This window comes from Onychostruthus taczanowskii, unplaced genomic scaffold, assembly GCF_017590055.1.
Source record: "Onychostruthus taczanowskii isolate IOZ18803 unplaced genomic scaffold, ASM1759005v1 scaffold110, whole genome shotgun sequence".
In the NCBI taxonomy this organism is placed as follows: domain Eukaryota; kingdom Metazoa; phylum Chordata; class Aves; order Passeriformes; family Passeridae; genus Onychostruthus; species Onychostruthus taczanowskii.
In genome coordinates this window covers 1,713,069-1,740,443 of record NW_024497630.1, presented here as the reverse complement: position 1 = coordinate 1,740,443, position 27,375 = coordinate 1,713,069, and the positions used below count along the sequence as shown (strand labels likewise).

General features: G+C 41.6%; 1 protein-coding gene across 4 annotated transcripts in view; it reads right to left on the bottom strand.

Moving 5' to 3' along the window:
* RANBP3 (RAN binding protein 3) overlaps positions 1-27,375 on the bottom strand; it is a 56,588-nt gene that overhangs the window by 27,854 nt on the left and 1,359 nt on the right. The window contains exons 1-3 of one of the 4 annotated variants that reach the window (XM_041422318.1): positions 21,410-21,440; positions 13,880-13,935; positions 5,286-5,489 (exon numbers count right to left, since the gene is read on the bottom strand). In XM_041422318.1, the coding sequence (XP_041278252.1) occupies positions 5,286-5,489; positions 13,880-13,935; positions 21,410-21,425 (276 nt within the window). In that variant the 5' untranslated portion in view covers positions 21,426-21,440. Of the gene's footprint in view, positions 1-5,285; positions 5,490-13,879; positions 13,936-21,409; positions 21,441-27,375 lie in introns of those variants that run through there. The other 3 variants (XM_041422327.1, XM_041422338.1, XM_041422347.1) reach the window with 3 other exon arrangements.

The following is a 27,375-nucleotide window of genomic DNA, read 5'->3' as shown; positions in this document are numbered from 1 at the left end:
TAAACATCACTTAGGAGAATTTTTCTTTAATGTCAATGATACACACTCAATGCAGTAATCTTCCATGACTTATATGTGGGCACAGCCTCACACAGATACTATCAAATGCAATTAATTTACAATATTTCATGTACAAGTAAGATTCCTGAAGATTCCCAAGCACTAATATCTTTAGGGACTGTGTAACAATTACTACAGTTACGTTTTCTATATACTAAAAATTTGAAAATTACAGTTTTCAAAATTGGTTTCATTTTTAAAATATGAGGTTTCAAGCTCAACATAAATATACCCATTATTTGGGAGTTCATTCCAAAGCACTTTACCTAATTACTAAGTGACATTAGTTCCTTCAACACAATTATAGAATTAGAGGAATGTCTTTCAAAGCATGCTCTATAAACCAGTACGACAGTATTTTTATTGGAATTAGCCATGGATAGTCCCCTAAGATCTTCCACAGTACCAAAACAAAAAAAGAAGCACCACAGGCCACCAACTATCATAGATATTAAAAACGTCTTTGAACAAAGGTTTTATGTATTTTCTGAGGATTTCTGTGGCTCCTTCCTCCTATCTCTCTGCCAGTTCCTCAACTAATAGAATCTCCTTTGCTCCCCCAAAAAATAACCCCATGGCAGATTCCTTTCACTGTGGAAGGTGATCACAGCTGCATCAGCATCTTCATCTTACTGCAAAACATCTTAGAATAATTGAATTGCTTAGGTAAGCAAGAACCTTTAAGATCATCAAGTCTAAGAGATCCATCAGAACTGCCCAATGCTAAAACATGTCCGCAAGCGCCACATCCACACATCTCACAAATCCCTGCAGGGAAGATGGCTCCACCGCTGCCATGGGCAGCCTGTTCCATGCCTGCAGAAACCTTTTGTGGAACATGCTTTTCCTAATATCCAATCTCAATGCTCAACTACAATCCTCTTGTCCTGTAACTTGTTACCTGGAGGAACAGACCAACCCCCACCTTGGCTACACCATCCTTTCAGACAGCTCTGACACACTGGACCATCTACCTAGCGCAATGGCACCCTTTCATCCTACTCCTGCCCCAGGACACGCATGCAGATGGACACACCCCCTTCACGCAGTCTTACTTCAGAGATTGGCTGATAAATGGAAGAATGGCAGCTCATGGGTAGAGCCCACTGATGCCCCAAAACTCCTCCTCCACCATGATTCAGCCCATTTGGGCACTGAGAGCAGGCAGACACACAGAAAGCCTGCACAAGTCTGCACAGGACTGACATCTGATGCATACCTTGGGTGTAAGAATACCAGAAAGTAAAAAACTTTCTATTTAGCATTGCATACATTTAGAACCCAGATAATACTGTGCTATCAGTACTCCACTAAATGCTAGTAAAAAACATTTACATTGCACTTTGCCTATTTAATAACCTTTAAGGCCTTTTCTGTTTTGTTTTACGTTCATAGAAAAAAATAGCTGCCTCACTAGCACCCTAGTTGAGTACTTTTGAAACCTTTAGCATCAGGAATAAGAAGCTACTGACAGTTCTGGAATGCAACTCCCTGCATTCACACACACCTATCAGCCTAGCCATGTTAATACTGCACTTGATGATCCATGGCTCTTTCCACATCATTAGTCAAGTAGTCCATGGTACTACCAGAGGGTGGTCTTATTAGTCACTGACCTTACCAACACACAATACTTTCCCAAAAGATGAGGCTAAAATGGAAAACCATGATATCACGTATTTCAGCAACCAGCATCTGAACTCAAAATTATTCCATTTTGCACACAAAGTGTTGTCACATATAAAAGCAATTTGTTTCCACTTTTATCAAAAATCCTGAAAGCAAAAACACTTGGTAAAAAATTTGCATGAGTGGAACTGCAGACCTCTATATGCAAAAAATCCTTAAAAATAAACAAATTATTTCCACCTGAATGTCAAAAACTTAACATATGCTTAATTCTCAATGCTCAAGTAACACATCCAAAAGTCAAACCTATATGATTTGAGGCACAAGCCTCAAATCATCTTATCATGGTAATTTTGTAACTGACAAGCACAACTAACATACCATCACCGTGTTTAGCAGGTAACAGGCATCACTATCCAAAACCAACTCTGTGCTCTACTGAGGGCAAAGCAGAACAGAGAATCTGCTCCAAGTTATTTCCATGCTTCCTAGCCCAAGTTTTGGGACATTAAAGCTGTGTACCTGTGGACAAATAGATGCCAGGTGGACTCCGTGGGGGTACGCAGACCTACTGTATTAGCATAAGCTTCACTTTTCTATGAAGCTTCACTTTTCTCTGAAGCCACAGATAATTCTGCAGCCACAACTGCATACCAGTGCTGCTTCAGAGGAAGCTGGGTACACTATACAAAAAGCAGGGGTATATATGCATGACAAACCTGACAGACTGGAAAAGCAGCAAATTACATTTAGTGACAATGAACAGCAGTCCAGCCTCTCCATTTTACACTTCTCAACCTACTCAGTCTGTACTTTACAGCAACACCTGCTTTACATAAGTACCCCACAAAATGGAAACAAAAGCAAGGACCAGCTCATCCTGTAAGAAACAACCAAGGTAATTAAATTTATTTCCATTCAGTTCTTTGGACTTAGATGCTGATGAGGCACAAACTGGTAACAGCAAAATCCAACCTAGAATTTTCTCATTTAAGAGCAGAAGACACTTTTCACTTATTCCCTCTGTCCCTGGCTTCCAGAAATCCAGCTAGAGAAAGGTTACATATATGCCTCTATTTATAGAGGCTCCTACAATTAAGACACATTTCTAGTTAAGGAAATTAGCTTCTTAAAGGCTACCAACTGCTTCTTAAAAGCATAAGTCACAGTAGTTAACTAAATACAAACATTAATTCGTCACACAATTGTTACATCAAGCTAAGAGAAGAACTTCAAAACTTAAACTAAATTGTCAGGTTTTGCTTATTTACACTAGTGAGCAGAAACAGGGAGAATTTGGGTAAAGCAGAAAAGGTCAACACAATTCAGGGAAAGCTCTAAGAGTACACTTCTAGTGCTTATCTTTGAAAATGCATTTTAAGCTACAAAAAGTCATATAAAAAGGACTTCAGAGCACAGTAATGCAAGTCTTCAGTCCAGACACTCTGTACATACACAGGCATTATTGAACTGCCATGATTTTCTTAAAAGCTGTTCCAGAACCTCTTAATCAGCAGTCTTGCTGGGATGGCCACGTGCTGCGGGAGGTTGGTGTGGGTTAGCAAAGAGTAAAGACACAACCATCAGCTCTGCAAGGGGCTGTACCTATGGCCACACTAAATTCATGCCATACCAGAAATATCTGCGAGTGTGTGTACAAACAAGCAAGCAAGAAATAAGCAGTGTCTCTTCTTCTGTCTTAACTCATCCGTCTTCCCAGGCCCTGGGAAGACTGCATGAAGACTGACGCGCCAATGAACCAGTACAAGCACTCTTAAGATGCCTCAGCCTTCTCTAGATTTCAAGGGAAGGGATGGTTTTACTGCAAGACACTGGGATAAACTGAAGAGTACTCGCCAGTGCATGCCAATTACATGCCCATACTGGGCACCGTACAATTCAGTACATTTAACTGAATAGAATCAAGAATGCTGAAGCAGATGTTCTGTACAGCCACTAATTTCTGCATATGATCCTCAACAGCATTTGTGGGTTTTAAATGTCTTTCAGAACACACTTAACTGGGGTAAGATTTTCTGCTCTCTAAGAACAAGATGAAGATGCTGCGTTCCTGAAAGTCTGGTTAACACCATTCTCTTGGACTAGTTCTAGTAACGCTGCAATTTCAAATGACAGAAAACTGAGATGAAAGTCTGTGATTATGTTTGACAGGAAAGACGTGTGATAATATCTTTACAAAGAATTCCATGGGTGAGGGTATGGGTGTTAACGTCTTTGAAATTGGTCTTACTCTGCCCTAACTTCAAGAAGCAGGTTTGTTATGGAGTCCAGACAGCCCAGCTCCTGAAACAGACAAGTGAGGGACTCAGCACAAGCCTGAACTTATGAACTTTGGGGTAAAATGACACTTTGAAGGGGGAATATGTGATAGGCAGTTCGGGAAGGCTCTACCTTCCTAGTGCTTCAGACAATGGGGAAAGGAAGAGGGCAACATGGGTTGGGATAAAAGAGAAGGCTGCACCCTCCAGAACCTCAAGAAAGAAAACCTGGTGGGGACTTATGGCCCAGTGGACCCTCTCCTTTTTTATTCAAATAAAGTTGCAGGACTCCTCTGTCTCCTTTATGGACACTGGCTTTTCAGAGTGTGATTTTCAGCACATGTTTACCAGCTATATTTTAAAATATTACCCCTTAAAAATTTTAACCTTCAGAAAAGAAACTGAATGAGTTCTGCAACAGTTAATCAAGCAACAATCTGAACACTGAGAGGCGCTTAACCTACAGCTATTAGCACCTTATCATGACAACCCATTCAGTACTGGGTTTACTTGAAATGGCCAATTCTTGGACAAAAAAAACCCCAAACCAACCAGTGCAAAAAAAAGTCCAGGTATTGGATGAAGCAGCTTTAACAAAGCTTGAGCACATGCTTAGGGTGTGATGCCAGAATGAACAGTGACACCCATCTGCACCAAGAAAACATGGTTCACCAACCAGAAAGATTAGGAACACTTAAAGTTGCTCTGAAAGACTGTATGGTAAGAGTCATTTAGTCACCAAATCTTTCAGAAAAGATTTTGCCACATCACCAGAAGAAAAATCAAATTATGAGCACTGACAGTTTTTCCACAAGATACTGATTTCCTACCCACTCCAAACACCCAAATCCAAAACTCTGCTATGATGCTTTGTGCTTTTAATCTGTTAAATGCCTTATGGGTTGGCATGACATATCCAGTGGAAGCAGTATTACCTGCTCACTTTGTCAAGCTGCAGCATTATGGCCCATAGAGGGAACAAAGAGTCCTCCTCTAACTGCTTGAAGCAAATCCACCAAATATCGACCCACTTTCTCATTTATTTAGAAGTGCTCTTGCCCTTAGCAAACACACAGTTTACACTTTAAATTTTAAAATACTTGAGGTGTCTTCTACAGTTGCACTACTAGGGAGACTCACAAATTTCATTTCTTCTAATTGGAACGAGGGTTTAGAGAAGACTAATACTTGAGATCAAAGAACCAGACAGACTGCGATTTGCACTACCTAGTGAACAGTAACAGATTCCACCTAACGGAAGGGACTTTTTTCTCTAATCCCCTCAGCAGCAGAAGTACTTGGTAGATTGACACTTACCCCTGCCAGTTCTTGTTGAATAGGAGCAAGCTGGGCTTCAGAAGCAGGACTCAGGGTAGCACTGACTGAGGCCACAGCAGGAGCAGGGTGCTCAGAGTCGCACTCACCAGCTGGTTCTGTGTGACCCAGACCATGGCAGGGGGGCTCAACCTCTCCCTGGGGGTCCTCGCCTGAATCCGACAAAGCTTTTTGCTCTGCAGGGGACTGTGAGCAGAAAAGACAACGTCCCTTCAATGCAAGGCTGCAACATGAGATTGGTCGTCCTAGTGAGAGGATCCATTTGTTTAATTTTCACTGTTTTCACAGCAGGGCAGAAGGAGCTGCTTGTTCCTGAGACACCAATTAAAATACATAGAAACTCTGTAACAGAATGTGCTGACAGAATTAGTTCCCATTCTTGAGAAAAGCCTTAGTTGGAGCAAATGCATTCTTCTGAAAGTTACCAAAACCACCTGTGTCCCCAGCAAAGAGGATTTTGCCAGCTACAGGCTTGTTGGGGTTTAACCCCTCCCCTCTCTCAAGGACAGTTGATACTTTTTACCTTCAGATTCAGATATAAAAATCACACAATTACTCTAAATAAGTGTCCTTCACTGCCTGTTCAGCCAACTTTTGAGGGAGGTGAGGCTGTTTATAAAATTCTCACAGAAACTAATTATTTTAACATTCATACAAGACACATGATCCTTTCATATTTACATGATGGTGAATTATCTGAAAAGCAACACCAATGTTTTTTTCATAAATTAGCAACTTTCAATCTATTTCAAGGAGGCAGGTGACCGGATAACTAGTGCACCCTAATGGGATTAGTATTTACTGAACTTCTGCCACAGACTTTTAATGAAAAGTCACATCATTTAATGCTGCACATCCCTGCCTGATAAAAAAAAAAAGCGTTATCATATTCCATACACATCTGAAGAACGAAAAAGTTATAAAAAGGCTTTGAGCACAAACAACTGTATTGTGACTAAGGACTGAATTATAGTCCACTGATTACATGCAGGCCAAGGATGTGCACTTGTAATCTGCGGGCTGAGCTTCCCCGCATCTTATGGTGAAGTATCTAAAGAATTAAGCAGTAAGGAAAAGATGGCACTCAAAAGGACACAACCTCAGCTTGCCGCCAGAAAATATGTGGTAGAACGAAGTGACTAAAAATGCTCATCATGGCCCAGGTCTGTGCAAGAAAGTAAGCAAAAGCCTGAAAAATAAACAGCAGCACTCAAGAGCCAAGTTCTTCAAGTAACACTTGCCCTGTCATGGCAACAAAAGCCAGCAATACATTTTATTAATTTTATTATGCAAGAAATTACTATAAGGCTCAAAATAGTAAAAATGTATTTATGGGGATATTACTATGGATGCCAGGTAAAAGTTCAGGGTGCTGAGTTTTTGTACTGTCAAAGCTATGTAACATTTTAATATTTAGTTGTTAATAACAGACCCAAACACTAACTTAAAACCCCACAGAATGAGAAAAGTTAAAGAAACATTTTGTCACCAAACATTTAATAAAATCTAGCAGTCTAGTCACCTCTCCTTACCTTTTTGTCTGGGGAGAACAGCAGGAAAAGGCTACCTGGAACTGGCCATAGCACTTACAATATATGTTAAAAAAAGAGCCTTACCAGAAATTTAGACTTCTCAGTACAGTTTAGAAAATTGCTCGTAATGAAGAAGAGGCAAGAACATGCAATGCACACTTGTGCTAAGCACTTAAAATTGGAAATGACAAAATATTTTGCAAGTAATTGATATCACCACCGTTTAGAATATCCTAAGGAAGGCTAAGTAAATATCCAACAGATTTTAATAACTCCTTAATACTTGAAATATTTGCAGTCAAGCATTTTAAAAAGTGGAAATAAGTATAAATCTGACTTCTATCCTAAGCAAGATTGGAATATCTGCTTCAAGACCCACAAAAGAAACAAACAAAAATAGCTATTGCAAATCACCACTTCTGTGAAGAAAAATCTGAATCCAAGACAAGAATTTCATGGCCAATACATAAATACATTTTTAAAAAATCAAATTATATTAGAAAAAGTATATTAATCAAAAACTACTGTAAGTTTCAGAATTTTGTGAATGGTATACGGTTTAAGCCATGGAAGACAAGACCAACAAAGGACTCAAGGATTCATTTATCAAACCAGAACTGCTCAAGGCAGATGTTTGTACAGCTGCTTTTTTTCCTCTCAAAAAAGCATATCCAAAGGAAACTGCAAACTCTTAAAATTAATTTTAATCCTCAGTCATGCATTCTATTGAAAGTGTTTCCTAGTCTCTTAGCTTCATGAATTCTGATTTAAGCTCTCTCTGGAAGTTCTTCAGAGCTGGTGAACAGTTCACTCTCTTCCATTTTGCTGGAATATTTTGTTTGAGAAATGTGTCCCTCCTTGAGCCTCCTCTCTCCAGAGAAAACATTCCTTATAAAATACAATTCTAGGGAGAACTTGACAGAATCCTCTTCCTGCCTCCTAAATACTACGAGAAAGATCAAGGGAGAGCTGAATAATATTAGGAAGCCACCTACACAAATTCACCTTGCTCAGCCAGATCAAACAACATATTTGTTTAAAAATAACACACCCAGACTAAATACATCTATTAGGAGATTTGGCTTCCTCTGTATTGCAGAAAATAAGGAGAGACATGAAGGAATAATTAAAAGCTAAGACTCACATGATGCTACAGTCACCAAATACAGGCAAAGAAAAAATACTTTTCAATAAAGACTGGAATAAGCACTCTTGGACCAGCTTTTCCTCCCAATTCTAAGTTGAGTTATTTGCAACACCCTTCCTCATTTTCCTCACTCTAGCACCTCTATCCAATGGCCTAAAAGTATATACTACTCTCAGTATATATTTTCACATTTTTTACCTGCTTAGAGCCAAGGACAACTCTTGCCTGCATGCCTAACAGCCTTTATGAGCCTCTCTAGATTCCTCCAAGCTTTTTCTGCACAACTGTCTCTCCAAATAACTTCATGACTGTTCTTTTAAGTACAGCAATATATTCACAATTATGACCTCTCAGGCAAAAATTTTAACTCCTTAAGTATACTATGGACTTACAATTCAGTTCCACTGGGTATCCATGCTAGCAATGCTGAAACAGACTGGGAAAGGGAATGCTCTTCCTCTCCATACACAAATTACTTCATTCACAGTTCTCTCTCTGCCACTGTCCTAAACCTGCAAGTCATGGCCACAGCATGAAGAATCTTTTATAGTCATCCGCCTCCCCAATCCACCAAAACCCAAGTATTTCCAAATAACACTGCATCAAAGCAGGACTTCAACTATTAAAAAAAAAAAATTAACTCATGTTTTGCTCTCCAGGCTACCTGGGAATGCCATCTTCCAATCACCTACATCGTTTTTACAACGCTATACCTAGTTTTAAAACTCCATAGTTGGGAGCATGATGACAGCTAGAACAATTTAACAACACAACCCCTTATTCACTCCAGAAGCTTTGCATTTAGGACCCCCAGTTACCCGTTAAACTATTTGTACCACTTCGGTATGGAACATGACCCAACTATCACATAACTTACCTTCTTTCAGAGCTAATCTTAAAAGGCCACCATTATAAATTTACATATGGAAAGCAGTACACTGATCAGAACTAGTTATACAGCAAACTAGAAATGAAGCGCTGTTTTCTATATTCTACCAACACCCCAACACAGGCTGATGGAGGGAGGAGGACAAGATGCAGGCAACATCATAAACAATGGTGTTTTCAAGTGCAAATATTTTTTAAATCCGAGTGGAGAATCTATCTTTTCCTATACTTGTGACTAGGGAGGTCATAATGATCCTATGTGATGATAATCAGTAATGTCCAGCTTACCAACAGTTCATACTAGCAGAACAAATGACACTACTTTAAAAACATTTTTGGACAGTGTTTCTTTACTACTGATTAAATTTGTCTGAGCTAATATACTTGCTTAAAAATGTGCCAATCCAAAAATGACAGAATACTTTCACCTCAGAAATGCATGTTAAAAGCTAACTTCAGAAAATTACTTCAAGTAACCTATGGCCAGAAACTTGTCATGAAATGGTTTTATGGCAGAAACTAAAATCAGTTTCAGAGCAGAAACACCACAGTGTCTAATACTGAACACAGATATAAGTTGTATCCACCAATTTAAATACTGAATTCAGAAAGTGCTATGAAAAGCACAGCTTACCTCATAAGGAAGTTATTTGAGTAACAGAAATATTCCATGCCTAACATAGTGAGGTTCAGACTTTGTATTGCTTTCAGATCTCAGCAGTTTGAGCCTTAAGCTGATGCAATTTTCCAACTGGTGTCAGCCCTAGGAACTCTGCTTGTCAGAAACACGAATAGCAGTGCTACTATTCAGATATTTGCAAGATTATATTCCACACTTTGTAAAAATAGTTCTCAAATAGTTAAGGAGACACAAAAATTATGAAAATAAAGACTCACTCATATTTAGTAACTACAAACTTGACATCCACCATTAATTGACATCTAAATCAAAAACCAGGACAGACTAATCCTATCTTTTCACAGAATTCACAGAATCACTAGGTTGCAAAGAGACATTCAAGATCATCAAGTCCAGCCCATGCCCTAACACCTCAACTAAATCATGGCACAAAGTGTCATATCCAGTCTTTTTTTAAACATATCCAGGGATGGCAACTCCACCACCTCCACAGGCAGACCATTCCACAATTTTATCACTCTTTCTGTAAAGAACTTTTTCCTAATATCTAACAAATTTCCTTTGGTGCAGCTTGAGACTGTGTCCTCTGGTTCTGCCAGTTGCTGCCTGGAGAGAGAGACCAACCCCCACCTGACTACAACCACCTTTCAGGAAGTTGTAGAGAGTGATAAGGTCACCTCTGAGTCTCCTTTTCTCCAGGCTAAACAACCCCAGCTCCCTCAGTCATTCCTCATAGGGCTTGTGCTCCAAGCCCCTCACTGGCCTCGCTGCCCTTCTCTGGACGTGCTGCAGCATCTTTAACTGCAAAAGAAAATTCAAACCTCCTTATGTAAAGTAACATTAAGGGGCAGCATTATGAACACTATGCATTTTTTGTCCCCTCTAAATAAACGTGTCAAATTGCAAGGTCTGATGTTTTATTCAAGTGTATACATCCTAAGCTGGAAGATGTAGTTAAAAAATTTGTTTCCAGACTAGTATGAATTTTGTCCTAGAACATCCTGAATATTTCCCAATTTCTAGTGGAGAAAAAGATCGTAAAACCATAGAATTGTTCAGGTTGTAAAACTGCTCCAAGATCAGAGTCGAGCCATTCCCTCAGCACTACCAAGCCTACCAGTAGCCCACAACCCCAAGTGCCACATCCACACAGCTTTTAATTCCCTGCAGGGATGGGCAGCTGTGACAGGGCTAAACAGTGAAGAAATTCCCAATATCCAGCCTAAAACACCCCAGTGCAACTTGAGGTAATTTGCTGTCATCCTGTCCCTTGTTCCCTGCTAGCGGAGCTCGACCCCCACCTGGCTCCACCCTCCTGTCAGGGAGTTGTAGAGAGCAAGAAGGTCTCCTGTAAGCCTCCCTTTCTCCAGGCTGAGCTCCACAGCTATTCCTTATCAGCCTTGTGCTCCAGACCCTTCCCCAGCTCTGTTCCCTTCTCTGGACATGCTCCAGCCCTTCAGTGACTTTCTTGTCATGAGGGGCCTAAAACTGACCCCAGGATTTGAAATGCCTCGGCAGTGCTCAGTCACTGCCCTGGTCATGCAGGCCACAGTGTGGCTGGTACAGGCCAGGTGCCACTGGCCTTCTTGGCCGCCCGGGCACACCTGGGCTCATGTTCAGCCGCTACTGACCAGGACCACCACCAGGTCCTTCTCCACCAGGCAGCTTTCCAGCCACTCTGCTCCAAGTCTCAAGTGTTCCATGGCGTTGGTATGACCCAAATGTCAGACACCTTCCAAGCACAAACTTATACCAGGATTTCTAGAAAAAGAACATTGTTTAACTTAAGAGTAGACACTACTGTTAGTTCCAGAACCACTGAATTATATCAACCCAGATGTAATATTGAGAGGATCTGTAGACACTGCAATGAAATAATTCTGCTCAGGACATCCAGGTTCATGTGCAAAAGTAGACAAACATATAAACAACCACCACAGGCTGAATACACAATGCAGTGCTTTTTCTTCCCCTCAGCTTATTGTCAGACTGCTGTGTCAGCACAAAAAGGCCTCCACTAACACTTCTGCTTACAGAAAAAAGTGACTTGACTAGACAGACATTTTGCTAAATTAAAATTATAATTTACATTAAGAAATTACATATTCAAGTAGTGTGTTGTTTGACAACTATTCTGAAGTTACTTTTGCATTTTCTTCAAAACGGTGCTCAAGGAAAAACTCCTCTGTTTACAGGATTTCCGTGACAACTTCAAGGAGAATAGTCTTTTGTGGTAGGCAATGCACTTAACCAAGCACCTTTTACAGAAACAGTAATGGAGCTTACCCTTCTTGGGAACACTTAGCTATTAAGTCTTTCTGAAAATACAGTGAAAGATCTCAACCAGTATGTAACCTGATGCATTTTTCCTTAATTAAGTTGATTAAAACTGCCTGAATGCTAGGTTCTGATATATACAGCATAGTATGCATGCTGTTACCTTGGGGTCACAGCATCATGTTCTGACTATACTACTACTGTACCTATACTACAAAAAACAATTACTGGCACAAGCAACAAGCTCTCAATTCAATCAAATTGCAAGAAGCACAGCACTGATGCTTCTGTAAGTCCTTCTCTGCAGTGTCAAATACACCACAATAAAAGCTAGTAAAATTATTAACCACTCCCCCTTCCCCTTTAAAAATCCTACATCTCCACACAACACACAGTTTAGCACAGGCATTTATTTTTGTTACTACTCTGAAAATTGGCAACTAACTGACAGATGCTACCACTAGACTGATCTGTTTCAAGGAACAGGCCCTATTCCCCACCCAAACCAGACTTATTCCATGCCCAAAGCCACAGTGGCTAGCCCCAGTGACAGCACCACCACCACCTGGCATTTAAATAAATGTATAACTTATCTCTAACTCCTGTGCCTTCAAGATGCTCAGGAACCCACAGACTCTCTACCCAACAAAGCCAGACCTTCGGCCTGTGCCGAGGCGGTCCTGAAAACAGCTATCAGCACCACCTCAGCATCCTCAGAGGCAGCTGGGTAGATTAAAATCACAGATGTCCCTCCCTAGATCATCTCTGTGAGCCCCAAAACACGTTATCCCTTTAGTTAATATATTTTTACAAATATTTTATTGAGACCTATCAGAGTGCAACAGAACTGTGTCACAGCCCAATGCAGGAGTTTGCACAATGCTGACGGCATGCAATGCGGAGGCTGCTGAAGGGGTGCAGCAGCAAAGGTGCATCATCAAGGAACTTGACAGTACAAGAACTGCTGTCTTGGCATGTAAGGAGCAGGCCAAGCAAAAAGGACACAGGACCATGTCACTCTGCCTGGATTGCACACTGCTATAATCACCATATATAATTACCACTAGGGTAAAGGACACCTGCAGAGAACACTCGCCATGATGCAACTCGTAAGGGACTTCAGTCTAAGCAACAGTGGGTGACTGGGAGCTGTTTCCTAAAAGGAAACATGATCAAAATTGGTAGTGCCAACACTACCACTCCCTTCATTCCACAGTATATGTAAACACTCAGTGTAAAAAATGTAATTAAAAGAATGTCTTGAAAGTACTTACTCTCTAGCAGATTTAATTTGATTAGCTAATATTAGGAGGACAGCAGACAAATCCTTTCCAAGCTGAGAAACTATTTCAAGCTTCTGCTGAGGAATATGCTACTGAACCTGTGAGAAAGCTTGAGTCTGGTACTTGTTCTAAACTAAAGAAAAGCTATCAACTGAAAAATGACTAGGTATTTCAATTTAAACATTTCTGACTTCACAGACAACAAACCAATCCAGTGATCCAACAGAAACTGTATCACATACTTCTCTTGGTTCCCACCATCTTCAAGGGAAACAAGAGTAACCTTGATTTTTTCCCCCACATAAATCTTACTAGCCTTTACTATTAACCAGACAAAATTAAACACTATATTGAGATGAGGGAACAGAATTACCACTTCCCAAGGTAACCAGACACTTCACAGCATACAAACCAAAGATATGAGAGACATTTAAGTACACTGAGGTGAAAAGCAATAATCTGGACCAGTTTTCTTTGCATTATCTTAACCCTATTATCAGAAAAACATTTTGTAGCTTTGTCATGCTGAGTGTGTCAGCACTCCTCTGACACATGTTCAAGATACACCTTCACCATACTTTTTCTCCCACATTGATCCATCTTCTGTCTGAAAAGCTACCAGTATTGTGAAACCACCATACATCTTCCCACTTTTAGCCCTTCAGTACCTGCTTGCCCTATACCCATTAATGATGTTAATACTCTATTGGCCACCCTCAGCTTCACAACAATACAAAAGACTGATCACCATGGAAAGGAGGAGTCAGGGCTAAGAACAAAACCAAAAAAAAGTATCAGTATCTCCTTACCTTCTGTGCTTTATCCTTCTGAAATACAAAGACAGGTGGGGCAATGGCAGGTTTTTCTGTAAAAAGAGAAAGCATTGGAGTTTTTTCCAACCACATTCATATTGACTATTATGAAAATATGTGACTATATGAAAATTATGTTCTATGATGCTTTTAGCAACAATGAATCCCTAAGCCAGTTAAATCTCAGTTACACATATTGTTTCTATCAGTTCCTGGTAATAGATGTTTATAAGGACTTGATCTTCAAAAGCAAAAAGGAGTGTTTTAAGGCAAACAACACAACTGATGTCTAACAGCTATTTGTGTTTCCCCTCCATATCACTTAGAAGCTAGTACTTGCACCATACTTCAGTACATCAGAAGGAAAAGACCCTTTGCTGCAGCAGCTCAGTAGCTGAACAGATTCTTTTCTTTCCCCATTAACAAGCATTAATGAAAAGGGAGTTTGTTGTACACCCCCACATACCCCTTTCTTAAAGGTCCCCTAATACTGACATTTGATTACACCTGTATTTGATTATCACTGAAAACTTTAGAAAGATCCTAAATCAATATTTGCAGGTCTAAAATTCAAACCAGATATATTACATACTACAGAGGAACCAGTCTTTTCTGCATAATTTAAAAGCACATATGCTTTCATCTTAAAGCTCTGAATCAAATATTAGCAGGATGCCATTTTCTAAATAAGCACATCAGCACCTAGTCTACAAGAGTAGAACTAATGTATAGAATGAGTGTGTATTTCCATTGTCCTTTGAGATTTCACAACTACTTCAGAGTCCTGAATAATAAAATATACATACACGGGGGAGTGTGTGTGATAAAGCAGAGGTGAGAATTCCTGAGAGTCCAACAAACTGGTGCATCTTGTCTGTGAGTTATATTTGAAGAGAAGCTGCACACACACTATGCAGTCAGCAGCCCTCCTGTATGTTTGTATATAAAGATGAGTACAATATTTCAGTCTGTCTTTCAGACTGGAAAAGGGGTTTATGGAGAACTAGAAATTTGCAAAGAAATTAAACAAAAAAGTTCCACCTTTGCAATTATCCAGTCTTACAAACAAGTCTAGACATCTAAGAAAATTAAAAAAACCTTTCAGAGTTTGAAAGGCTAGCATAAAAGAAAAAGGAAATATAAAGCTATCAAGAACTCCCTTGCACCAAAAAAAAGAACAATATCCCAAAATCTTGTAGGACAAGTAAAGTACTTGGATCACCATATAATGAAAAAGGGATGAAACTGTCAATTTGGGAACTGCTATATTAGATCAGTTTGGCTGAAAAAGTGAAACTTTAGTTGACTTACACAAAATTATGAAAATTATTACCAGAACTGTGAATTTAATTGTGAGGGTAGAAGAGCCTTTTTCTATTTTTTCTATGGATCTAACTCAAAGGGATAACCCAGCAAAACCAAAAAACACTGCAAGACTGATTTAGCAAGACTGGCATAATTTGTTCTACAAAAGGTGAAATTAATCAAGAAATTAAGCTACTTATGGCATCATTTTGCCTGATCTCTTTTTCCCCTCTATTTTTTAAGTTCATCTATCCATCAAATACTACTGAATCTTAAAAATGCTTATTAATAAGAGCAATGTGCAGACAAAACATTTCAGAAGTGAAAACAATACAGACCCTTATATGTAATACCTGTCTCAAAACCCAGAGTCTTTTGAAACAAGCCAGTGATCCATTTTCATTCCCTGGGCCTCAGTATAACCTGCCTGTGGGAGTCTTCACTCAGGCAATGGCCAAGCTTTTAAACCTCGACTTTAAAGTGACAATTATTTCTTAATACCATGTGTTATACTTGTCTTAGGGATAGAATACACACCCCCATTTCCAACCTATCTGTTAGAAGTGGAACAGTTATCTTCTGTTAATTGGGCAGTTTTCTTTATCTTTTCCACAACTAATCCTCCCTCCAGGGAGATATCCTCTCTTAATGGGCCACTGAGTCTCACTGCATGACTGATAAAAACTCCATCATCCCATTGTGAGGTGTGCCGCCCAGAGAGGAGACAAGCATTCCTACCTGGAGAGACTTGGAAGACCACGGTCAGCCTTTTCCACTGGGTTCCCAGAGGAAGACCAGGCCCATCTACACCATCACTGGATCTTCAAAGGAAAACTACACCCTTCTACAGGATCACTGCTTCAACAGAAGCACACCTGTCACAGGAGGACTGCAGCCACCATTTAATGGGACTGCTACCAACACCCTGACCCACAGGGTTTCAGGTCGTATCCTCACTTTCTCAGTGTTGTTTCCTAATAAAGAACTGTTATTCCTGCTCCCATATCTTTGCCTGAGAGCCCCTTAATTTCAAAATTATAACAACACGGAGGGAGGAGGTTTACAGTTTCCATTTCAGGGGCGGCTTCTCCCTTCCTTAGCAGACACCCGTCTTTTCAGACCAAGACAATACTTCAGTGCTCATTAATGCTACTGCTACAGCAGCATGTCCTCTGCCAAAGGAATCAATAGGGAAATCTACCAGGATGTGGGACTTGATTGTCATGCACACCTTACAAGAGACTTCTGCACCAAATTCCACAAATACCAGGGAGAAGTGAACAAAATCTACTTGTCTCTCTAGTGCATAACAAAGGATTGAGTAATGAGAGAGAGGAAAGCAAAGAAAAACAGATTCAACAACAATGCAGAATGCAGAGAAAAGCATGGGACTGCTGGCAATTTCCCATTCAAATGCCCAGCTCCAGATTTTGGTTCCTATTTCTAGTTATGTTTCCAAATGCATTTACATAGAGCTTTCTAGCATTTAACGTTTTTCGTACAAAAGCACTTACACATACCATGTTTCCATCAACTGAAGAACCCCCGTACCAGGTTTTATTTTTGCAGATCAGAAATGCAGATGTTAGGTAGTTCTTTGGTTTTTCCAGTCAAGTTCTGGTTCAAAACAAGAATTCCACTGTTATTTGTACTAGCCAACATCTGGGCCAGACGGTCATGTTCTCAAGCTTTTGTTATACCAGGGTGTCTGAAGCATGACCTATGATAAAATAGAACTGCCAAATCCACTAAACTGTCAGCAACTTAAAAAGAAAATAAAGGAAGGAAATATATATGAAGGAAAAACCCTCTACGTTCAAACTTCAGGTAGAATGCATGTAAGAGAACATGAGATCTCCTTCACCAAGACACGAGCAGTCAGAGCACACAGTTCTTAAAAACTGAGGATTATACTTGTTTCTTTTCTTCAGAGAAGCAAACAGAAACATGGCAAAACAAAGATCTGGAGAAATGTCAATTTTCTAACCAAGTCACTCTTGATAAAGGTATTCAGATGAAGTCCAAGCATGTAAGAAGGAAAGCAAAACTTCAGTAATTAGCATCAGAGATAGTACCTCTCCAATCTCAAGATCGGGAACCTGAATGGTTTTAGGCTGTCAAATCAAATTGAATCCACAGAATTCATTCCTGCAGTTTATTCACTTAGCAGATATTTCAACCTGCATGAACAACTACAAAAACCTTAAGAGCTGGATTTCACAGGCTAAATTTCTTTAACATATTTTACCATCAAGTCATTAATTATCAATAAATGCCCTATGTGCTGTAAGAAAAACATGTACTATTAGATCTGCTGAGCTTCCTTCACAAGCTGTGGAAATCAAAATTCAGAAACGGAAAATACTACCTCCATAGCTCATGCAGAGATATCATCTTCAAGTCATATATACTATTTACTATGAGATTTTTAACCTAGATGCATGACCACTAGTAGCTGTAGCAAACTCTCCCTTGTCAACCATATTTCCCACAGCTAAACAAAACATTCACTCACATGATGCACCTCTAGCAGCCACAAGGTGTCAGACCTTTATTGCAGCATGAAATTACTCATTGAAAAAAATCCAAGGGGTCAAGGACAACAAGAAAAGCTTCTGTAGGTACACTGGTGATAAGATAAAGGCTGGGGAAAATGTGGGCCCTATCCAGCAGGAAACAGGAGACCTGATTTCCATGGACAGGGAGAGCTGAGGTACTCAATGATGCTTTTGACTCCATCTTCACCAAGAAGGGCTCCAAACCAAATTATAAAAGGGGAAAGCAGCAGGGACTGGCAGAAGGACCATCTGCTACAGGAAAACAGCCTTAGACCATCTAAGGAAGGTGAAGGTGCACAAGTCCATGGGACTGATGAAATGCATTCCTGAGTCCTAAGAGTCAGAGGAAGTGGCTAAGCCACTCTCCTTTCATTGCGAAGTTGTGGCCATCTGAGGAAGTTCCCAGTGACTGGAAAAGGGGAAACATAACCCTCATTTACAAAAAGGAAGAAAAGGCAGACTTAGGGCACTAAAGGCTGGCAAGCCTCACTTCTGGCCCTGGCAAGATCATGGAGCAGACCCTCCGTGACCCTCCACCCTGGGAACTCCACTAAGGCACGTGGAAAATAAGGCAGTGATTGGTGAGAGCCAACATGGCTTCACTTAGAGCAAACCATGTCTGACAAATTTGGTTCTATGACTGTCTTACAGTGTTAGTGGACAAGGGAAGAACAACTGACAGTCTACCTAGACTTATGCAAAACATAAGTCTGACACTGTCCCGAAGGAGATCCCTTGTCTCTAAATTGGACAGATGGACCTCTCCCTGGATAAGGAATTTGCTGGTGGCTGCACTCAGAGTTGCAGTCAACAGCTCAGTGTCCAAGTGGAGACCAAGTCTGGGACCAACACTGCTTAATATCTATTTTGGTAGAGTGAACAGTGGGAGTGAGGGCACCCACAGGAAGTCTGCCAATGACACCAAGCTGTGTGGTGCAGCTGACATGCTGAAGGGAAGGGATGCCACCTGGACAGGCCGGAGAGGTGGGACTATGCAAACCGTATGAACTTCTACAAGGCCAAGTGCAAATCCTGCACATGTGTCAGGGCAATCCCAAGAATGAACATAGGCTGAGGAGAGAAAGGATTGAGAAAAGGCCTGGGGAGAAGGACTTGTACGTGCAGGTGGATAAGAAGCCCAACATGCCCCGGCCACTGGCACACCCACCCTGTGCTGGGTTCATTGCCTAGCATGGGCAAGAGGGGATTCTGCCCTCTGCCCCACTCAGGTGATATCCCACCCGAAGAGCTGCGTCCAGCCCTGGGGAACCACAGGAGGATGTGGAGCTGCTGAAGCAAGTCCAGAGGAGGCCACAAGATGCTCCAAGGGCTGGAGCCCCTCTGCTCTGGGGACAGGCTGGGAGAGCTGGGGGTGCTCACCTGGAGAAGAGAAGGCTCTGGAGAGACCTTAGATCCTGTTCCAGTACCTAAAGGGGCTCCACAGGAGAGGGACTTTGGACAAGGAGGAATGGCTTCAAATTGACAGAAGATAAATTTAGATGAGATATTAGGAAGAAATTCTTCCCCGCAATGGTGGTGAGGCCCTGGCACAGGTTACTTCATGGACCTGCGGATTGCATCCCTGTCAACATTCAAGGCCAGACTGGATGAGGTTCGGAGCAACCTGGTGTAGTGGAAGGTGTCCCTGAACAATGGGGATGGGGGGGCAGGGGGAGGGGTAGATGTCTTCAAAGGTCTCTTCCAACCCAAACTATGGATTCTTATGAAAATAGAAATAAACACCTGCAGGAGTGTGTGTATCTGTAGAGTTCTGAGGCTCACACAGCATATCTCATGGCACAGCAGTGACAAGGGCCAAAAAAGCAGTCACCTTCTTCACTGCTAAGCCCATTTTGCCTCTACCATAAGGATACAACATAAATCAGGTTGGAGGTCTCTAGTCCAATCTCCTGCTTCAAGTAGGTCAATTATGATGTCATGCCAGGTTAATCAGGTTATTCAGTCTGTCTTAACATCCAAGGACAGAGGCTGAGCAGCCTCCCAGGGTAATCTCTTCTCTACTGCTTGACTGTACTTATGGTGAAAAAAACCTACTACCACCACAAAAACACCACCTTTCCCCTATTTCCAGTCAGAACATCTTATTCCACCTCTCACCTTTCGTCTTTGTCCTTCAACATACACCACTCTGATGGGCCTGGGTCTGTCTCTAACAACTTCCTCACAGACCCTGATAAGCTCCTGATGTGTCTCGCTGAAGACTTCTTTCCTCTAGGCTGAACACACCCAGTCTCCTCCTCCTGGATATGCAACCCAGATCACCAAATATCTTGGCAATTCAGGTTAATCTTTAAATTCTAGAAGGAACCATGGCATGAAAACAACTTTCAAGACCTCACCAGATCTGCTGTAGCCACATTATTAAGATGAGAATTTATTATTAAAGCTAAGAATTACAATGTTTCAAACACTTTTCCTTTTTAAATTTACTCCAAATTACATTTAGAAATTGAATAGTGCCTGATGACATGGCAAACTGCATGAGGCAGGGGGAAAAAAATCCCTACAGTGCAAATTCTTGGCAAGCAAGTCCTGGCTTCAATTTCAAGAAGCACTCTCTGACACCAGAAGCATACAAGTTGGAAATAGCTACTCCAACTGTAACTCTTTGTAATACATCACCTGAGAGAAAAAGTGTACCTGTGAATCATGAATGAGTGTTAAAAAGAACAGCCATTAGGCTGTTAACTGACTTAAAACACTCAGAGTGGTAATTTGTCACTTGTGAAACACTTATCTAAGAGTCAAGAAAATAAAAGTTTAAAGTTAGGTTTAATTATCCTTATTGGAACATGGCAGGCCACAGAAAATTATCTTGGGGATTTTTTCCACCATTTACATTACAAAAAGCAGAATAATCATGTTAAATGTATATATGAAGAGATATAGACGATTTGCAGCATTATAAAATTCAAAAGGCGTTGATAACACAAGATTGTCTTCCAATAGCTAACAACAGACTCAAAGCAAAGAACAAGCTGCCACTAAGAGCTTTTCTGCAGAAAGACCTCCACAAGCAAAATCCAGCCACACCTCATGTCAGAAACAACAAGAAACACGACTGGGTAATTTATGGCCAATCTTCACAAGAGATGTCATGATGAATAGAACTGACATGGTGAAAAGAGGTACTTCTGCAAATGTTAGGAGTCAGAAAAGAAAAAAGTAGCTTATTTTCATATCAGAGAGAAAAGCCATGAGGCAGGGCAACTACTTGGTAATGTAGATAAAATATATATAAAGAATTCAAAAAAGTGTTCACAAGAAGTATTAAAGCATTTAGACAGCCCTGTCTTGTCAATTAAATAGCTCTTTATGGTGTTTGGGTGTAAATTATTTGGACATGTCACTCAGCCTAACTTTGCACCCACTAATCCATCTGAGGTCACCATAGGGAAAAAAAAAAAATCTTCTTTCTAGAGTCTGCAGACAGTCAGTGGTGAATGACATATTTTCTCTCAAAGTAACAGCAGACCTTCCTCTGTCCAAAAGCTACCATGAGACAAGTAGAATAAACAATCAGGGCAACCCCCAACCCCTCACCCGTGCCACCAAAACAGCACAGAAGCAATGTCAGCATCCTACAAGTCTGGTAAAGAAATGATACTGATTAGTCTAAAAGGAACTACTTCAGTTTGCTTACCTTCTGTGTATTTCATAAAATCACAAAATATGCTGAGTTGCAAGGGACACATTAGGAACACTGAGTCCAACTCCTGGCCCTGCACAGGTGTCCTGGGGTGACTGAACACTGGAAAAAGGGTAAGGCTCCAGAAGAGCTGCAGTACATCAATGACATCATTGTGTGCGGGCACACGGCAGCAGAAATGCTCTAGAAAGGAGAGAAAATCATCCAGATTCTCCTAAAAGCTGGTTTTGCCATCAAGAAGAGCAAAGTCAAGGGACCTGCTCGAGAGATCCAGTTCCTGGGGGTAAAGTAGCAAGATGGATGGTATCAAAATCCCACTGAGGTCATCAACAAGACCACTGTGATGTCTCCAACAAGCAGCAAGAAGGAAACACAAGCTTTCCCAGGTGCCATAGGTTTTTGGAGAATGCACATTCCCGAGTACAGCCAGATTGTGACCCTCTCCACTTGGTCAACCACTAGAACAGTTTCCAGTGGGGCCCTGAGCAGCAACAAGCCTTTGCTCAGATCAAACAGAAGATCGCTCATGCAATAGCCCTTGGCTCAGTCAGGACAGGACCAGATATGAAGAACATGCTCTACTCTGCAGCCGGGAGCCATGGTCTGTCCTGGAGCCTTTGGCAGAAGGTGCCTGGTGAGACTCGAGGTCAACCACTAGGATATTGGAGTCGAAGCTACAGAGGGTCTGAAGCCAACACAGAAAGAAATTTTAGCAGCCTATGAAGGAGTCCAAGCTGCCTCAGAGGTGACTGGCACTGCAGCACAACTCGTCCTGGCATCCTGACTACCAGTGCTGGGTTGGACGTTCATTGTAAAGGTTCCCTCTACCCACCATGCCACATGGAGCAAGTGAATTGCTCTCATCACACAGCACACCCATCCTGGAAGACTGAATCGCCCTGGGATTTTGGAGAGAATTACAAATTGGCCAGAAGGTGAAAACTTTGGTGTCACTGACAAAGAACAAGAGACACGTGCTGAAGAAGCTCTACCATACAACCAACTGCCAGCAGAAGAAACACGTTACATTCTTTTTACTGATGGTTCTTTTCGCATTGTAGGGATGAAACAAAAGTGGAAAGCAGCCAGATGGAGCCCAACACAAGAGGCTGCAGAAGCTACTGAAGAAGGTGGATCAAGTCAGCTTGCTGAACTCAAAGCCATTCTACTGGCCCTAGACATTGCTGAAAGTGAGAAGTGGCCAAAGCTCTACCTCTGCACTGCATGGTAACCAATGCTCTGTGGGGTTGGCTGGAAAGATTAATTGGCAGTGCAGGCAAAAACCAATTTGGGCTGCTGAAGAGTGGAAAGACATTGCTACCAGGGCAGAGAAACTGTGAAAATCAGTCATATATCTATATGCCCATATCCCCAAGAGTCAAGCTAATGAGGAGCAGCAAAACAATCAGCAGGTACACCAGACTGCAAAGACAGAGGTATTAAAGACAGACTTAGATTGGCAGCAGAAGGGGGAGTAGTTCTAGCTCAATGGGGTCATGATGCCTCAGGCCATCAGGGCAGAGATGCCACCTATAAGTGGGCACGAGACAGAGGGGTGGATTTAACCATGGACAGTATATCTCAGGTTATCCATGACTGTGAGACGTGTGCTGCCATCAAACAGGCCAAGAGGGTGAAGCCCCTATGGTATGGTGGGCGGTGGTCCAAGTACAAGTATGAGGAGGCCTGGCAGATTGACTACATCACACTGCCCCCGGCATGCCAAGGCAAGCACTACGTGCTCACAATGGTAGAAGCCACCACAAGATGGTTGTGGTGCAAACCTACCCTGTGCCTCATGCTACAGCCCATAACACCATCCTGGGCCTTGAAAAGCAGGTCCTGTGGAGACATGGTACCCCTGAGAGGATTGAGTCAGACAACGGGACTCATTTCAAGAATAGCCTTATAAGCACCTGGGCTAGGGAACATGGCATTGAGTGGGTGTACTATATCCCCTACCCTGCACCAGCTGCAGGCAAAGTGGAGAGGTACAATGGACTTTTAAAAACCACCTTGAAAGCATTGGGTGTGGGATCTTTCAAAAGCTGGGAGCAGCATCTAGCAAAGGCCACCTGGTTAGTTAACACCCGAGGCTTCATTAACCAAGCAGGTCCTGCCTAATCTTAACCCCTCCCCCTGCATACAGCAGACAGTGGTGCATGTCAGAGGTTTGTTAGGAAAGACAGTTTGGATCAATTCTGCCTTGAGTACAGACAAACCCCTTTGTGGGATTGTCTTCGCTCAGGGACCAGGTTACACATGGTAGATAATGCATAAAGATGGAACAATACAACACGTACCTCAGGGAGATCTGACTGTTGGATGAGAACTATGCACTGTCTGCTGAATATCACTGTCATTGTATATAGCTGTATACTGTGTATATGTGTATATAAATGTATGTGTGTGTTGAGTTAGAATATATACTAGCTTTGGTAGTAAGCAGACGATATGGGGATAAGGGGTGAAACGTCCTGAGGTGACTTTATGATGCCTGTATTCCTATTAGTCTGTTTAGCCCAGAAATAAATTCTGCACCATGAAGATTGGTTCCAAGAGCGAAGGGGTGGGGGAGAAGAAACACAGTGCTTGTTATCAGAAATTGCACTTGCTCCCCCACATCCTTCTCCTGGACTGTGCTGTCTGCAGCACGGACAGAGCTTTCCTTTGCTTTTAGTTAGTTTTTAGCTCACTGAGGCAGACAAGCTCCCTGAACTCTGGTTTTTCTTTTTCCTGGAACTGTTTAAACCTGCTCTCACCTGAACACCAGAAGAGCACCAGCAGCTCACACCTGTGGCCCACCAGGCCGGGCCTGGGCCACAGCATTTCCAGCACCGGAGGGACTGATAGGAGACTGAGTGAGCCAAGCTACAGCCCACGATGGGGACTTTCTGAGTTTGTCATCTCTTCAGAGCAGCAAGAGGTTTTATTGTTTAATATTGTTCAATTTTTGTGCTGGTGAATGCTTTGCCTGTTAAATAAACAGGTCTACTTTTCTCCAAGGAAATATTTTCATGAAGCAGTTGGGGAGGGGCTGCTTGAATCTGCTTTCTAGAGGAACCTCTTAGGAGGTTTTCTCCCAAATTTGCCCTTAACTGGGACAACAGGGAACCCCAAAAAGGCCATCATGTGACAGAGCATTGTCCAAACACTTCTTGAACTCAGGCGTGGTGCTGTGACCACTGCCCTGAGAAACTCTGTGTGCTCAACCTCCCTCTGGGTGGAAAACCTTTTCCTGGTATCCATCCTAAACCTACCCTGACTCAGCTCCATGCTGTTTCCTCATGCTCTCTCACTGGTCATGAGAGTGTGGTGCAGACTGGTACCTGCCTCTCATAAGGAGGCTGAAGACTGCATTGAGGTCTCCCCTCAAGTCTCCTCCAGGCTGAACAAACCAAGTACCCTCAGCAGCTCCTCACACAGCTTCCCCTCTAGACCCTTCCCCATCCTTGTGGCCCTTCTTTGGACACTTCTCTATTAGCTTAATGTCTTTTATACTGAGGTGCCCAAAACTGCCCCCAGAACTCAAGGTGAGGCTGCTTCAGTGCAGAGCAGAGAGACACAATCCCCTCCCTCACCCAGTTGGCCTGATGCCCCCAAGGACATGGTTGGCCCTCCTGACTCCAGGGCACTGCTGACTCAGATCCAACTTGCCATCAACCAGAACCCCCCAGGTCCCTTCCTGCACCACCACTCTCTAGCCTCTAATTAATTTAAGGCAGTTACATACAGTAAACATGTTATGATTGTGAACTGTATGCTCAGCAATTTCATAAAGCCAAGTAGATTGCAGACACCTCCTGAAAGGAAAATGTGAACACAACCATCAAATTTTAGCCCTGAGAAAAATTTGTATCACCTTTCAGCCATTGAAAAGATTACGTAATTCATTCCCCACACAAGGGGAGCCTGTTGTCTTAAAAATGCAGCTTCAGCAGTAAGTTACAGACAAGCAAATTACTAGTTGTGTTTTAGCCACAAGTTAATGAAAAAAGCATTCCAGTTCCCATAAATATATAGGACCAACAGGAAGGTGCTAGCCCTCCTCGGTATTCTAGCTGGATTATCTTAAAAGTGACACTTCACACATCTGGCAGTGAAGTACCAAAGAAAGTTTCTAAGAACATTTAGTAACTACTTTATACATTAGTACCAATAACAATTGTCCTTACCAGTCTAAACCCCTGGTTTTCAATAATCACCCTCACAATGAAGTCCCCTTTATTACAGTGTCACTAAATCTTTGCAGCAAAGTCGATCAAACTTCACACACCTAGGGAGAAGCTACTCTCCCCTCCTCTTCATTAGCGCCACACTTATCAACTTATCTCCCACTATGACAGGCAATGCCAAGACCAGGATCTGTTCCTAGGAAACTTCACAGTACAAACTTCTTCAGAAAGTGGCACTAGGACTATGTCATCTTTTAGCCCCCTTCTATGCAGCAGAGGACCCCCTTAAACCAACAACCTTCCCTTGTCAAGATACAGCTGGTCATCACTCCAATATGAAGAGGTAGGGGAGCAGTTTCACTGACTCACTAGAAACAAAGACAAGTGGATGAAAAATATTTGAGGAACAATAAGAATGGAAAAAAATGAAGTAATTATTAGAGGGAATGCTTGTAGCTTTGAAGAAATGCATCAGAAAGATCATCCATTAAAATAGTTCAAAATTGCAAAGGACATTGGTAGAATGGTTATCAGGAGGCAGTAGACATTCAGTAGTTCAAGAGAGACATCAGAACCTAGAAGGTAAAGATAACTAATATACTGTTGGAAACAGAAGCACCAATCAATGAATTTAAAGATGGGCGTCATGGTAAAAGTTACAGTTTAAAAGAGCTTTATATTGGTAAGATGAGAGGACACAAGCCACACAAATCTCAGCACTTTTCAAGGCCAGGAAAAGGTTTGTTGCAGTAATCAAACAGGTAAAAATCTTGAGTTTCATCTCCATGAACAGACAATAAAAGCTGTCTATCCACTGGACTGTTTAAACAAACCAAACTAAAACAGTCTGCAAGAATGACTGAAACCTCATTCTAGGTACTTGTGTCGACTATGTGCCAAAGAATAATCAGCTTCACACCTAAGAACAAAGTATGATTGAGACAGCACTGTTGTACAGATCAATCAAGATTCAGGAACGTTAAGAACTTCGCTGTAATCACACTTTTTTGTGAACATGAACATTGAGCTATCAAATGCTATAAACAATAGAAGATCAATATGAAGCAGAAGGTCAAAGAATTATCGGCACCAAAATAGTTACTTCACATATTTAGATGAAAATACCTGAGCACAAGGAAGTAAAGCATTCACCTAAATAATGGAAAAATAAAACTAACTGATGTGTTTAAGAATGAGAATAAAACAGAGAATAAAACCTGACAAGATCCTTGCCATGATAGAGACTGCAAATAAGCCAAGTAGAAAGACTACAGAATTCTCTGAGTTTCAGCAGAAATAAGCGAATTCCAGGAAGTGCATGTATTTCCACTGTTATACAAAGAACATACACCTCAAAAATGGCACTGAAAGGAACAGTCAATGATATTAGAATGAGGAGACAACAGTTCCAAAGCAAGCTTATCTTACTTCATCTGAGGAAAGCTTGTATCACATTCTTATTGCAAGAAGAAACAGAACAGCAACAGATGAAGGTGACAACTCTGGAAAGATAGGTGGGTATAAACTAAAGAGGTTTACAGGTGAGGTAAGTCTCTGGAGCCAGGAATGGATCATAAGGATGGGATCACACTCCCCCTTGCCATTCCAGACAGCCTACAAGACCCTGCAGAAAAAGAGAAGTAGAGCTAGTAACACACGACAAGTCATCATCAAAAGATGTAATAAATATTGGTAAACTGTTGAGCTTAATGTTCCCCAGCAGAAAGAGGAGGTAAAGTGAGGGGCTTGCATGACTTAAGATAGCTATTGCCAAGCTTCTGGTTC